Source organism: Daucus carota, chromosome 9, assembly GCF_001625215.2.
Source record: "Daucus carota subsp. sativus chromosome 9, DH1 v3.0, whole genome shotgun sequence".
Classification (NCBI taxonomy): Eukaryota; Viridiplantae; Streptophyta; class Magnoliopsida; order Apiales; family Apiaceae; genus Daucus; species Daucus carota.
In genome coordinates, this window is record NC_030389.2 from 11666987 (window position 1) to 11681217 (window position 14231).

At 33.7% G+C, this 14231-nt stretch overlaps 1 protein-coding gene across 1 annotated transcript; it reads right to left on the minus strand.

The window, feature by feature from the left end:
• Nucleotides 1–271: 271 nt before the first annotated feature.
• On the minus strand, nucleotides 272–13324 carry LOC108200339 (glutamine--fructose-6-phosphate aminotransferase [isomerizing] 1). The gene is made up of 11 exons (XM_017368451.2): nucleotides 12845–13324; nucleotides 9123–9295; nucleotides 8162–8267; nucleotides 7381–7526; nucleotides 6370–6534; nucleotides 4154–4514; nucleotides 3823–4073; nucleotides 3627–3741; nucleotides 3261–3516; nucleotides 3014–3185; nucleotides 272–624 (listed from the first exon to the last, which is right to left on the minus strand). Exons 1-11 carry the CDS (start codon nucleotides 13059–13061, stop codon nucleotides 541–543), a joined length of 2046 nt encoding a protein of 681 aa, XP_017223940.1. The 5' UTR covers nucleotides 13062–13324; the 3' UTR covers nucleotides 272–540.
• Between the last annotated feature and the right edge of the window lie 907 nt (nucleotides 13325–14231).

A 14231-nucleotide genomic window follows, 5' to 3' on the forward strand; every position in this document is an offset into this window, starting at 1 on the left:
GGTGGTCTAGTGAGAGATGAGGTTAAGCGTGAACTTTGGGATCTGTTTGGAGTCAAGTGGATCAAGTAGAAACAGGTGTGGGCCTAAGATTGGTGCTGACATATAGGTGTTGGCATAGGTCTACTTAAGGTTTCAATTTAGCGGTTTCTGCTTGAGTGAGTGATGGCTTGAGTGAGGGAGAGTGAGTTTGGTTTTGAAATACCTCAGATGGAGAGATTTCACAAGACATCAGTATAAATAGTTCACAGCCATTCAACGTCAGGAGCGCAAATTGAAACAAGTACATATATTGAAAGGACTGATCTACATGTAATGTTAACTAGATCTTGAGTTGGCCTCTGCGGCGAATTCTGACAAGGGTTAATTCCCAAAATATGCCTAAGCTGAAATGTCAGCAATAGTTGTACCAGGGAAGGCACTGAAGTACACCAAAGAAGACAGCAAGTCCATATCCCAAGTTTACAGCCTGATCTGGGTTCAAATGACTTGCCCTTCATGTATAATTAACCAAAGAAATAGTTTGTCAATAATCTATCATTTTCATTCAGTTGTCACACTTTTTGCAAGATTCCGAGGCTGGTCAACATTGTGACCCCGTAAAACGGTGAGATGATACGCTAAAAGCTGCAAAAGAAACAGACAAGAAATGATCATGACTTAACCAATAAAATAAGAGACATGTTTAATAGATCATGATGTATCGATCCAGAACAAATGCACTATAAATCCAGGGCTAAAAATTATTAGTCTTCCAAAAATCATGACAATTCACAGTTTCTTGATCTGTCATGTGACTCATTATAATCAGTACACGATATCAACAGTAGTATTTCAGAAAATCTATTATGCCATTAATCATTCTGTACAGTTATGAACATTCTTTTCTTTCAGATGTAAAAATTAAATAAAATCCATTCTTTTCTGTACAATGCCATTAATCGTCTAATTAACCCACCAATAGTGGGTTTGTATTTAATTTTTTTTTTAATGCCTCAATTGCCCTGACTTTTTTAACGGAACCGTTAAGTTTTGACAGAAGGGGTGCATGTTGCCGCTCACAAAATACCAGTGAGTGGCGAAATGCAATTATCTAAAATTTGCACACTAAAGTGTTTTTGGGATCAAGCGTAAGAGTGCGAAATGCAATTAACTCTTTTTAATATACAAGTGGAGGGGAAGTGAGGATTTAAACCCATGAAATTTTCATGAGTGGAAGTGGTACCAAAATGAGCCTTTGCTACTAGGCTACCCCTAAACCCTCTATTCGACGGATCATTAAATGTTAAAATTCCATTACTGGCTTTAAGGATTTATGTATTCGCTTTCTCAACAGCTTAAAGTTTCCAGAGAGTTGGTCATCTAACCTGTTATACAACTGATATTAAAGAGGTCTCCAAAGCCCACCTACCCCAAATATTCTCAATTTAATATCTATCCTAAATAAAAAAAATACTGTACACAAATTTTTATATTTTTTTAATTTAATAACGTTATCAATCTTTATATATGTTGTAGCTATAAATATTAAACAGCCATTTGTTAGTTGTCAAACATAGAAGTAATGTTCTTTTGATAATTATCACCCTATCGCGCTCAAGAGAGAACCAGTCCTTAAAATAAAACCATAGAATCACTAAGGTTCTGCTGCAGAACCCTAAATTTTAAATAAATTTTTAGGATCTAAATCTAAATACATGTTTTTTCATCGTTGTGTGTGTTCAAAAATAATTTTAAAATATAATACATAGATATTGACATTTTTTGCATGTGAAGTTTTGCTACAGAACCCTAACTAATACTAGAAATAACTAATAAGGTAAGGGTTCTATGGTTCTCTCTTGAACATGACCCATATATGTAGTTCGACTACTAATCCTAATTCATTTACTTGATAGAACTTTAATATGTTACAATTATATCATTTTTCAATGTTTATTAATATATTTACTTGGGAGCACATTTTATGTTGCTCCTTAGTTTCTTATGAAAATCCACTCCTTACGTTTTAATGGGCTTCGAGTGAGGACGTTTAATGTATGACATCAATTTAGTGGCTTTCTGAAACACCATGTGCCCCCTCTGGTTGGAAAAAATGAAAATTGGGTGGAAACGAAATGGAATGTGTACGATCTTGTAGAAAAATAAAATATTGATGATTCCCATTTTCCCCTCTATTCCGTTCATTCTAATCGAACAAAAGGTCAATGCTTCACATTTGGCAATGAAACAAATGTTAATGCATCTTTTCGCCCATGTATCTTTTCTTTCACCTATAGTTTTATTCGCAAATTTTCAGTCCATTCCTTCAGACTAAATAGAGTGGTAATGTTTTGAAAGAGTTGGTCATCTGTGAGGCAACACTGCATTGAACAGGCAGCAATAAGACAAATAAAAGCTCTGTTACTCTATATGTTGAGTCAGTGCTGTTTTCTCCTCTATTTTGGCAACTTGGAGCCTATTCCATCTACCTACTTAATTATAGCCATACCCTAATTATGTTTTTTTTTTGTTGGGTTAATATTATTAACTAGAAAAAAAAAAGGTATTACTTCCATTCGTGTATAGTTAATAATTTTCTTTACAGTAATACCACGCACTTCACTAGGAATAGGATCAGCACTCCTTGGCCCATATTTGTTAATTTCATATGCTTCTAGCAAAATTTATGTCTTAGTGACCATACTCTTTAAATTTGCTACATATGTTAACAGCATACGTTGTTCTCTTTTAAAAGAGACTTAGGTCATATGACAGGAAGTTTCCTAGATTAGCAAGGAAAACCTAAAAAAACATCTCAGTTTGTCTCCATTCACCTCAAGTCATGTCGATAATCAAACAAATATCCCAAAACACTCAAAACATAATATTTATATTATGACACAAACATGGCAACAATTTCATGACATAGGGATTATAATAGTTCCATTACTAACTTTTATCAAACCAGATTTAAGGATGCAAATAAAATATGAGCAAAGTTGTTTCAGATAAAATTTCTAAAAAGAAAACCAACCTGAAGAGGAACTATGTTAATTACAGGTTGCAGACAGTCTTCGACATGAGGAACTTTAATCACTCGAACATATTTACCAACATTCATCATAGAGGCAGCATCTTCTTTTGAACACATCACTATCAATCGACCTTTGCGAGCATGCAATTGTTGAATAACAGACTGCTGTTTGCTGTCAAAAGTGAAAAATGTAAGTCACAAGTAGCACTACATATTTCCAACGAGAATTGCTTTGTATACCACTAACCTGAAGCATGAATCATGGGTAGCGATAACAAAAATTGGGAGGTTTTCATCAACTAAAGCCAGTGGGCCATGTTTCATTTCACCAGCAAGTATACCTTCACTGTGCATAAGTGCAACCTCTTTCACCTTCAACGCACCCTCTAGTGCTGTTGCATAATTGTATCCTCTTCCAAATACAAGAAGTGACTGCTCAGCAATTAGCAATTTTGCAAGATCTTTCATCTCATTATCAAGCTTCAATACTTCTCTTACTTTACCTGAATTCAGAATACGTTTCTCCCGAATATTTTAGTTTACATCAAAATATTATAAAGATGGAAGGATTTTTATTATATAAGATTTGCAGGAGAATCAAACTGTTACATACTTGGTAAATCAACAAGACCATCAACGATAGACTCTCTTCTTGCTTCACTTGAAATCGAATCACTTCCAATTGCTAAAGCCAGCATAGTCATTGCCACAATTTGACTCGTATAAGCCTGCCAATCATTTGAATCACATTAGATAATCAAACAGCAAGTCAGTAATATGTCAAGTGGAAGCACAACACAAGTAATTACCTTTGTACTTGCCACTCCAATCTCAGAGCCTGCATTTATATGTACACCACAATGTGTTTTCCTTGCAATAGCACTACCTACAGTGTTTGTGATACCTACACATAATGCACCATTCTCTAGGGCATAGTTCAATGCATTTAGTGTATCAGCAGTTTCACCAGATTGACTAACAAAAGCAACCGTATCTTCTCTGTATATAGGTCCCTGTCGATCTAATAAATCACTAGCTATCTCCAATGTGACGGGTATACCTATACAATCACATAAGAAAACAATGATGAACATTTTAAACTATATCATCTTCAATACAACACTATAATTGAGGACTGACCAGAAAGTTCTTCTAATATAGGTCTTGCCGCCAAAGCAGCATTGTAGCTAGTACCACAACCAATAAAAACCATCCTTCTGCTTCTCCTGATTGTCTTAAGGTGATCCTTCAGTCCACCTAAAAGAACAGTCTTGGCTTTGCTTGAGCCTCCGTGAATCAGTCTACCCCGCATTGTTGTTGTCAAAGATTCTGGTTGCTCATGAATCTCCTTTTGCATATAGTGCTCATATTTCCCTTTATTTATTTGCTCTACTTCCATTTGAAGAATGGATAATGCACGTTGCACAGCAGCAGGCCTAGAATTAGTACCATTGGCAGTTCCTTTGCCATCATCAAACTTGAGTATTGACACACTGCCATTCTGAGGCATGCAGTATTAGTATGTACATAAGCTTTATCTAATATGTTATACATAAAAATAGTTGTACACAATTACTTACCAGGATCGATTTTCATTTTCAGAACTAAGAGAATGACTTGTTTTTAGAGAAGCTATTTGTGATTTGTTAGTATGCTTTGGAATGTTGGCCCCCGTAATCACAATTTCAAGCAATAATGTCTCAAGTATCACGTCCGGAAGATATGGCCCCAAATATCACTTTATAACGTTACATCGTGTAATTTTTATAATTTTTTTTTTAAAACGACACGATGTAGCATTACGCTTTTTTTAGCCTAAGCCATAAGGAAAACACTTGCGAACCCTAAAAACCTAACATGAGATCATGTAAAGTCACTTCATAACGCTACTTTGTCTAACGTTTGAAGCCCAAGCCCATGTAACATATGACTCAAACGCTACATCGTGTAGCGTTTTATTATCATAAACCTACGCTACATGATGTAGTGTTTTATGATGGTATTTAAGGCCGTATTTCAACCTAAATTGTGAGATTTTGGGCATTTTCTCGTATGCTTTGATACTAAAGAATTATAAAACCTTTATATTTCTACTCCATCTCCTATTATTAACTATTGTTCAGTCCTTATGATCACACACACAGACATAATGAATGTACAATCCTAGACCACAAAAACCAAAAAGATCTTCTAATTCCATGCATTAAATTGTAAGCCATTTTTTACATGGATACCTTTTTTCAAAGGATATCAGGGTAAAAAAGATTGTATACTAATGCTCTAAATTTCTGATTAAGAACCGTAGTAAAGATGAGACACATATCTCACCATAAAAAGTAGGTAAATCCTGATTATAATGTGAAAATAAAAAAAATAAATTTGAATTCACTTTTTTAATTATTCTGCTCTGCTCTAGACCACTAAAACCAAGAAGATTTTGAAATTCCATGCACAAAGTTGTAAGCCATTTGTTACATGGATATGATTTTATTAAGTATATCAGAATCCATAAAATGTATAGTAATGTTCTCTAAAGGGGGCCGTATTTCAATTCAGATATTGAAAAGACCAAAACAGACTGATAACAATCTCTATGGTGCTGATTACTTTAGGTGGATTTTTGCAAAGTCGACGTAGGATCCTGTAGAACTAATAAATAGTCTCACATGTAGAGTTTCTAACGGATCTTACAAATTTCATCGGGATTTCAATAAGTACAAAAAAAAATAAGGAATCCGTCAAAACCTGCCATTTTATAGAATCCAAAAAGATCTACCAGTAGATTCTAAAGAGTTTTATGAATTCTTAATTGAATACCATCAGTTATTAAAAATAGAATTGAAAATCTTGATTGAATATCCCAAGATTTTATAAGACTTTCTAAAATCCTCACTACATACCTCCAGATGATGATATTTTTAATATTCAAATTAAATATACCGAAATTTTCAAAACCCCATAAAAATCCTTCAAAATCCAAAGTAAATACTTCTGATCAAGAAACATAGTAAAGATAAAATATATAGAAAATGCAGTGAATTAGAGGTAGAATGCAGTAGAGAAGACAGCTTGTAGAAGAGGAAAAATAGTTATAGAGAGAGAAACAAGACCAAGAATTTAGAGAGAGAGATGGGGGAAATTAATTCATATACATAAAGTACACGTTTGCACAGGATCTTGAACTTCATATACATAAAGTGCAGTATCAAAAGTCAATGTACACAAAGTACATAATAAGCAACTCAAGGTATACATAATGCATTTACTAAGATTCAACATATTATGAAGAGCGAATCCCCGAATCCATATATACAAGAGCAAGAGGTTAGGTATGGATTACTGTGCAAAATAAATACCTTGAGATGAACAACTTCACCATCCTCAATCACCAAGACCTTCTTTGTGTGTTCGACCAGTGCATGAGCATCACTTGAAAAATACAGTTCTTTCGGATCACCATTTGTTGAAAGGAACCTAGCATCATTGAACGAAGCAGGGGTTTCTCCATCCCCAGGATATTCCTGCAGTCAAAATTGATTTCTTGAGGCACTGTAGGAACCATTTTACTAACAGTATGTTAGTTGACAGGTTGACCATAATTATAACAGGAAAAAAACATAACACGTAAATACATATACAATATAAGATACTCCAGTAATGGATCATCCAATATATTAACCGCATATGTCGAAGATATGCAGCTTTAGTCAGATTCTCGAGCTACGAAATATTTAGATTTTTGGACAGATCCAAAACTGGACATTACTGTGGGTATCCAAATACTGGTGGGGCACATGGAAATTCACATATTACTTATTTCTAAATATAGTGCCTACTTACCAACAAATTTGATGCCTTCGATCATATACAACTATTTATAACACAAAAGCAATAGGATGATATAAATTACAAAGAGGTGTCAAGCTAGAAAATATTTGGGTGCTTACCAACAGATCTGAGATTGGACAAAATTATCAGAAATGACATGCTAGTGTGGCACACAGAAATTTATATATTCTTTATTATTGAAATTATGCATAATTACCCAAAATTTGTTGCTTTCTAATCATATATACATTTTCATAATACATAAGAAATAGGATTATAGATAATACAAGTCCTCAAGAGTACTTGATCTAAACATATATGTTCAGCATAGGCCTTGGGCTCTAACTTTTGATTGGAATGCATAAGGATAAAGTTCTGGTACTCTAAGTCTAACATTAAGGGAATAAACTCTAATCCCTCACCCACAACAACGTCAGGTGTTGAATCTAAAACATGCATGAAATCAAAGCGTCCAGAAGAGATGCTCATATAACAAAAAAAATGCTACATAATGATCAGAAACTGTATAAATAACCTACTTTCACACCGAGCAGCAACGGACTGCCACGCTTACAGGCAATTAATTCGTTTGGATAATGCCGGCTTTTAAAAATTAGAGCATATGCCCCTTCAAGGTGCCTCATAACTTCCAGTACAACCTGACTAAATGTAACAGTCTGATCACCTGCAATAAACATCGAATAAATTCTATGAACTCGGTATTTAACGGTCTGCTTTTTATGTTCAACAGAACATACAATGTGTGTGAGCATGTGACAGGGGGGAGAGAGTTTCATGTTTATAATATCCTGTAGGACAAACAACTTGCAGGATATAGGTATTTCAAGAGATTATTAGACATCTACTGTCTAAAGTAACATTTTGTTCTCAGAGAAACAATAGCATGTCAATCAAGAAGCATTAAAAATATAAGATTAATAAAGATATATTAAACGATTTACAAGACAAAAACACTTCAAAGCTAAAGAAATGAAATGATGGAGTAGGCCAAAACTTAAGGAGACTTCCAAGTGTCACCGACCAGGAAGTCTAAAAAAGTTGTATAAAATTACATATGATGGTTCAAAAATCAATTTCACTAACAAAATAATATAATGAGAAGAGTCACTGAAGAATTAATATAATAAAAGGGCATTTCGTCGAGGTTAAAAACATGTATTACTACAGCCAATGGCTTCATTTTTCTTTAAGAAAAATACTGCACTAGATTTTCCAAAAAGTTCTAGGTTACCTACTTTACTTATCAACTAAAAGTATATTATATAAAAGCGAAAAACTTATTGAGCAAGAAAAAAAGACCTTCATTTGCTTGGTCAAATACAAACTTTGCAAGCTTCGGAATCACTTCTGTGTCTGTTTCAGATTCAAAATTAAACCCATGACGAATCAGTGTTTGTTTCAACACCTGCAGTTCATAGACGGAATCAATATTAGTAGGGTCAAAACTCAAAGCTTTATATGAAACCATTCGATATTTTAAATTTCTATAATCTTAAACATGTCAAAGGACATTTAGATCCATCCGAAAGTGCAAATGTTCAATATACGGCACTAATTTTTAGCTAAATAACAAAAAAATGTAAGCAACATAAGAAAATAGTAATATATATATAAATAGATATATAAAGGAAGAAAATCCTCCCATCTGGGAACAAAAGACCACTGTCCTTTACATTTCTAGGGGAGATCCTTTGTTCTAATGGTTGTCAGTATCACCCATTGCATTATGCACTGTAAGCCAACTTCCACAAGCATGTGCATCAGAACTATTAGCATGTGCTTTCACCAACTTAATCTATGTAAAAGGTTTTCACTTTTCACTCCCTTGTTAGAAAGAAAACTACGAAATCTCCCTACACCAGTAGCCTCTGATGGAAAACGAAACCATCCGGTAGTCCCCCTACAGAACACTGATCTCAAAGGAAAGGTTCTAGCTTGGCCAAGGAGAGAACCATTGAGCTCTTGCAACTTGCAATCCAACTGGCAGCAGAGGGAGGAAAATTTAAAAAACTATACTGCTTTAGCGTTCTTTATGAACCCATTATAGTCCTAACAGATTTGTTGTGGTTTCAAATATATACGAGGCCAAGATTCAAAACTGAGATCTCACTTAGTCCACACCTTCATCTATCTTGATAGGGAACAATGACCATTAACAAAAACAGAATGTAGAACAATATTTCCTTGTATTAGATCAATCATGAAAGAACAAATAGTAAAAGAGGTGATAAGTGAGACTTTTAATATATCCAAACTGAACCTCATAATTAGTGATGACTCCATTGTGAACAACCAAGAAGTCATTTCCACTGCCGGAAGACTGAGGATGGCTATTCCTTGGAGCTGGTTCGCCATGTGTTGCCCACCGGGTGTGTGCAATTCCAGCGTGAACCGAGTATGCTTCTTCCAAATTTATATATGTTGAGGCGACCTCTGAAGACATAATATCTTAAAATTAGTTCAAAATAACCAGATACTCATCAATTATACAAACATCTCATGTTGATAAATACAGCAAACAGATGCGTCATATATGAAGCCTCATTAAAATGAACTATTTGAAATTACCAATGATGTATAGAAACATTTGACAAGATAATATCTAAATTAATGTTAAGAATACTTCTTATAAACTACATCAGAGTCCTTTATAATAATATCAGCTCACTTGCTAAACAAAAAATTATACTGTATCAGTAAATTACACATTTTTTGCTAAACAGAAACATTGCAGTTAGAGTTAGACTTTTGAATCTAAGGCTATCTTGTACTTGCGAGAAAGTCTGAAAGTAGCAGTAATTTCTAACTTGGAAACTAATATTTAAAGCACTACTGTTGGTATCCAAAATAAATATTAGAATTACTAATTAGTTACATATTATACATATACCTGTGTACATGTAATATAAATCTATATTATTAACGATATTCTAGATTGAAATAACTATGTTAGTAGCTACTTTTTACTTGCAAAAGGAGAAATAAGCTTTAGAAATACTGTTTGACTAGGCTGAGTTTCCGTTTTGTTAGGATTTTACTTTCTCAAATTTAAACATCTCTATGTAGATCACTCCAACCAGCATTGTTAATGAGAATTAAATTACAAGTGACTGATATCTCGGTGCTTTACTTATGCTTCTTAACCAATTCCATCCATGAATAGGTATTAATACCCTTAATCGTAACCTTTCTTAATTCTGTCCTACATAAGAGAAAGTACTATCAAGGACTTCCTATTTCCATTGATTTAATAATATTAACCATTTCTGCAAGGGCACCCCCACCCATAACCCTTTCCATTCCACCCCATCCCAACAGTACCCTTCGTAAAATATCGCCTACGCTCCCATTTTCTCCAGGTGGGTTTTTACTTTGATTCTATAATGGCCAGCCAACAAATATCTCCGAAACATATTGGGTCTACATCATACATTAAATTAGCAAAATTGTCTTTTCAGTTTTACTGCTCATCTTCTATCGTATGATGCATCTGCCCTTGCACTTCAGCCTTAAAGTTAAAAGTCTAATTCTACTTAAATTTGACCTCCTTAGTTATTATTATTATATCACACCTGATTTGGACAATATATTAATACAAATATCTCCAACTAAAAAATTTCTAGTGGGGTCAGCACATATTTCCGAAGCATAGAATTCATATCTCATTAACAAAACAAGTCAAATTATAAAATGTAAAAAGAAAATTCCATACATGTTCAAAAATATAGAATCAGAAATGAGGACGGGATTGAAAAAACATTGTACATTATCCAAGTAAACTTAATATGGTCAAAACCGGTGAGCATAAAGCCAGAGACGTATGACAAAAAACAGACTGGAAAATTTAGGAAATCGTAACTAAAATAAATAAAGATACTCAATCACCGATCTTAACCTGATTTGTGACTGCATAGTTGCCCAATTTCCTCTTTTTTTCTTTTCATATTGTCATTTTACTAAGAAACAAGTAAATATGATCCATGAACATTATAACTACTCTTTATTGAAAGTTATTATATCTTGAAATCAACAATAAAACATGAAGCTCTAATATCACATTTGGTGAAGCTAAAAAAAGGATAAACAAGAGCAATCTTAGACACACATACAATATTCAGATGCATGCCTCTAAATTGTAAACCGTAAATCATACCCAGTTTATGAGACCTTAAAGTACAAGGTTAACGAAACGAGAAGTTTATGACTTAATTTCCTACATTACACCCAGTGTTATTAAACGCGATATGCAAATAGAAGCATAGAGGACCCCCGGAGCACAAGCTCAACGCGCAATGCGAAATGTGCGGATTCATCGAAGACAATAAATATGCATATATAAATGATAAATAATGTAGAATATTGTTAATTTATTGATAAGAAGGCATTTAATTGATTAAGCAACCAAATTCATCATCATATAGATCCAAAGTAAAGTAATTTGAAGTCAAATTAACAAAGAATTGCAAGTCCATTCTTCTTCTTTAACTTCCATCAATTTCACAAAATCAATATATTTCAGATCCTCAACAAAGTCTTCTTCATTATCCTCAAGTCATATGTGTATATACAACAATTGCATGTACAAATAAATCAGTATATACAAGTTATGTGTATCTTATATGTGTGTATGTACATGCAAAAATCATATAAGAAGATGAGTTTAATCTTTGTCTCCCGTTCGGTAACTGTCGTTCTTGTATGTATATTCGGTTTGTATCAATCGGTATTGGTTGCTATAAGGTCCATAGGGTTTTTCTTATCCAGTGACCCATCTTTACAAAAGCGCGCTTATCTTGCGATTTTCGAATTGCGCATAAGGGCTCCACGCGCATAAAAGCTAACACATCATTGAAGGCGCATCGCATCTTCGAAGAGATGCAATTCGAGTGCGCATCACATCGCATCTAGCATATGCATGCACATAGCTTTTATTAACTCTGATTACAGCACAATAAAGTTCCCCAAAATCTACATGACGTAAATACACCTAGGTGGAAGTGACTATCAATTTATCTGCATGCTTTAAGTAGTAGCCTAATCGCGATATATGAAATTTTACTTTTTTCTTATTTCCTCTTCCAAGAGAGTGAAAAAAACCCGTTAAAACTAGATTGGGGCAAGTATATACCAAATTTCAAGTGAATTAGGAGAATCGAGCAATCATATAATTTATAAATTGTTGCAGTATGATGGAAATATTGAGCAATCATATATTTTATACATTGTTGCGTGCTAATAGATATCTTCCAAAATAAACTAATCTATAATGATCAATCATATCGGTGTCACTTTGGACATATTCATTCTTGTCTGATCCTAGAACTACATACTATTAGCAAATTCAAACAATTGCCCACAATTAAATGTTTCCAAATGGCAGAATCCTGTATCTATAATGAATCGTCTAGAACTATTATAAAGTTTTAAAATAAATATCATACACATCTAAAAATTACACACAAAACTCCATTCCAGGAAACAAATCATAATTCCTCATCACTTATATAAACTGCATATTCCAAGACTTGTATTAACTGTAAATATATATACACGTGTGTATATATAGCAAAACCGGAAAATCAAACATTTCACTAAAACCACGGCGATTACTTACTATTTGTAAATAATATCAAATTTAAACACCGTGGCAGTGACAAGAAGACCTAGAGATCACACATTAGACTCAAATCACTGCAGTTACTTACTTCCAGATGATGAATGAGAAGCTTTAATTTGGCACACATATAAGCATATATAATTTGGATGACAACAAACTTTAAACCAAAATCGCGGAAAGGCTATCAATTTGCACAGACACACACATTGATATATACAATAGCAATGACAAAAAAACCTAGAGATCACACATTGGACTAAAGCAGTTATCAATTTGACAGACACACGGAGAGAGAGAGAGAGAGAGAGAGATAACAGCAATGAGAAACAACAGCAATAACATATATAAACAATGATAGCGAGTACCTTGATAAACAGCTTTGACAAGAGATTCGATATTTCCAGCTTGTCGAAAAACAAGCGGCGAGCTGCAAAGACTGGAATCGCTGACAGAATCAATCGAGATTCCAGCAGAATCATAGCCTCTATACTCCAATCGGCGAAGTCCATTGAAGAGAACTTGAAGAATGTAACCTCTCTCTCTGTTCACTCCGTAATTCAAGTACGCAAATATCCCACACATTCTCTCTCGCGCTATCTCTCTCGTTCTCTCTCACTCGTGCTTTCTCTCTCGCGCTCTCTCTCTCTCTCTCTCTCTCTCTCTCGCTCTCTTGCTTGCTCCTCGCTATATCAGTAATCGTTGCTTGGTGATCATGATCAGAGAGAGAGAGAGGGGTATATATATACAGGCTCTTGTGTGTAGAGTGGGGGGAGAATGAGGGAGGAAGGGTTTTTTAGATTTTGACTTTTTGACTTTTTTTTATCTAGTTTTTTTCATTTTGGTGCGGAGACTAGAGACTAGAGTTGAGTCGTTTTCTTTGGATGTTAACTATTTTGATGACAGGTGTGATGAAATGATTGGATATGTGTTGTCACGTTTGCAAATCATGTGTCATTTCTACATATTTTGGCACGCGTTAAAAGGCTACGGAACGCCAGACTGTGGTCTGTGGGTTGATGCTTAAAAGTCAGAAGAGTGTTTCAAATATCCATGATTTATTGGAAAATATTTAATTAATTTTCAAATATTTTATATATTTCGATTTTGATTAAAAAAATTTAATTTATCAAGCTGTTTTTGATAAATATCGATAAATCATAAATCAGCATGTCAATCGATTAGGGGGTGTTTGGTCGGGTTTAAAAGCTCGATTTTTGGATTTTTAAGTTTAAATACTTATTCATACCGTTTCTTGTGATCAAATTAAGGTGACAACATCATGGAGACAAACATTATAGCACCTGGTACATTTACATAATTTTTTTGACAATGGACATATGTCAAGCCTCTAATCAAATTTTGGAGTTCAAAACAGACATGAAGTATATGATGGAAAAGGACAAGATACGAAATAAAAGAATTAAGCTTATGATCTAAGTTACTTTGCTCTTATTACAACAAAATTAAAAAAAAAATTAGTAAAAAAAAAATCATTGTGCGAATATATTAGGCCAATTTTAAAAAATATCGAAACATGTGTATATGTTGTATTATAAAGCCATCACGTATTTCTATAAATTTATAAATATAATCTACAACTTTTCTTCTTTTGACACATATAATACATCACATATTTCTTTAAATTTATAAATATAATCTATAAATTTTCTTTTTTAACACAATGTATGCAATAGGGAAACAATAATTACTAGATATGTAGATGTAAAATAAACACAAACTCTCTCAAAATTT

Excerpts from the sequence above, each read along its gene's own strand:
- LOC108200339 (XM_017368451.2), bottom strand. The coding sequence starts at position 13,061 with ATGTGTGGGATATTTGCGTACTTGAATTACGGAGTGAACAGAGAGAGA. Across the intron at positions 9,296-12,844 it reads TGTCAAAGCTGTTTATCAAG|AGGTCGCCTCAACATATATA; the intron begins GTACTCGCTATC and ends TTATGTCTTCAG. Across the intron at positions 8,268-9,122 it reads GAGTCATCACTAATTATGAG|GTGTTGAAACAAACACTGAT; the intron begins GTTCAGTTTGGA and ends TATGAACTGCAG.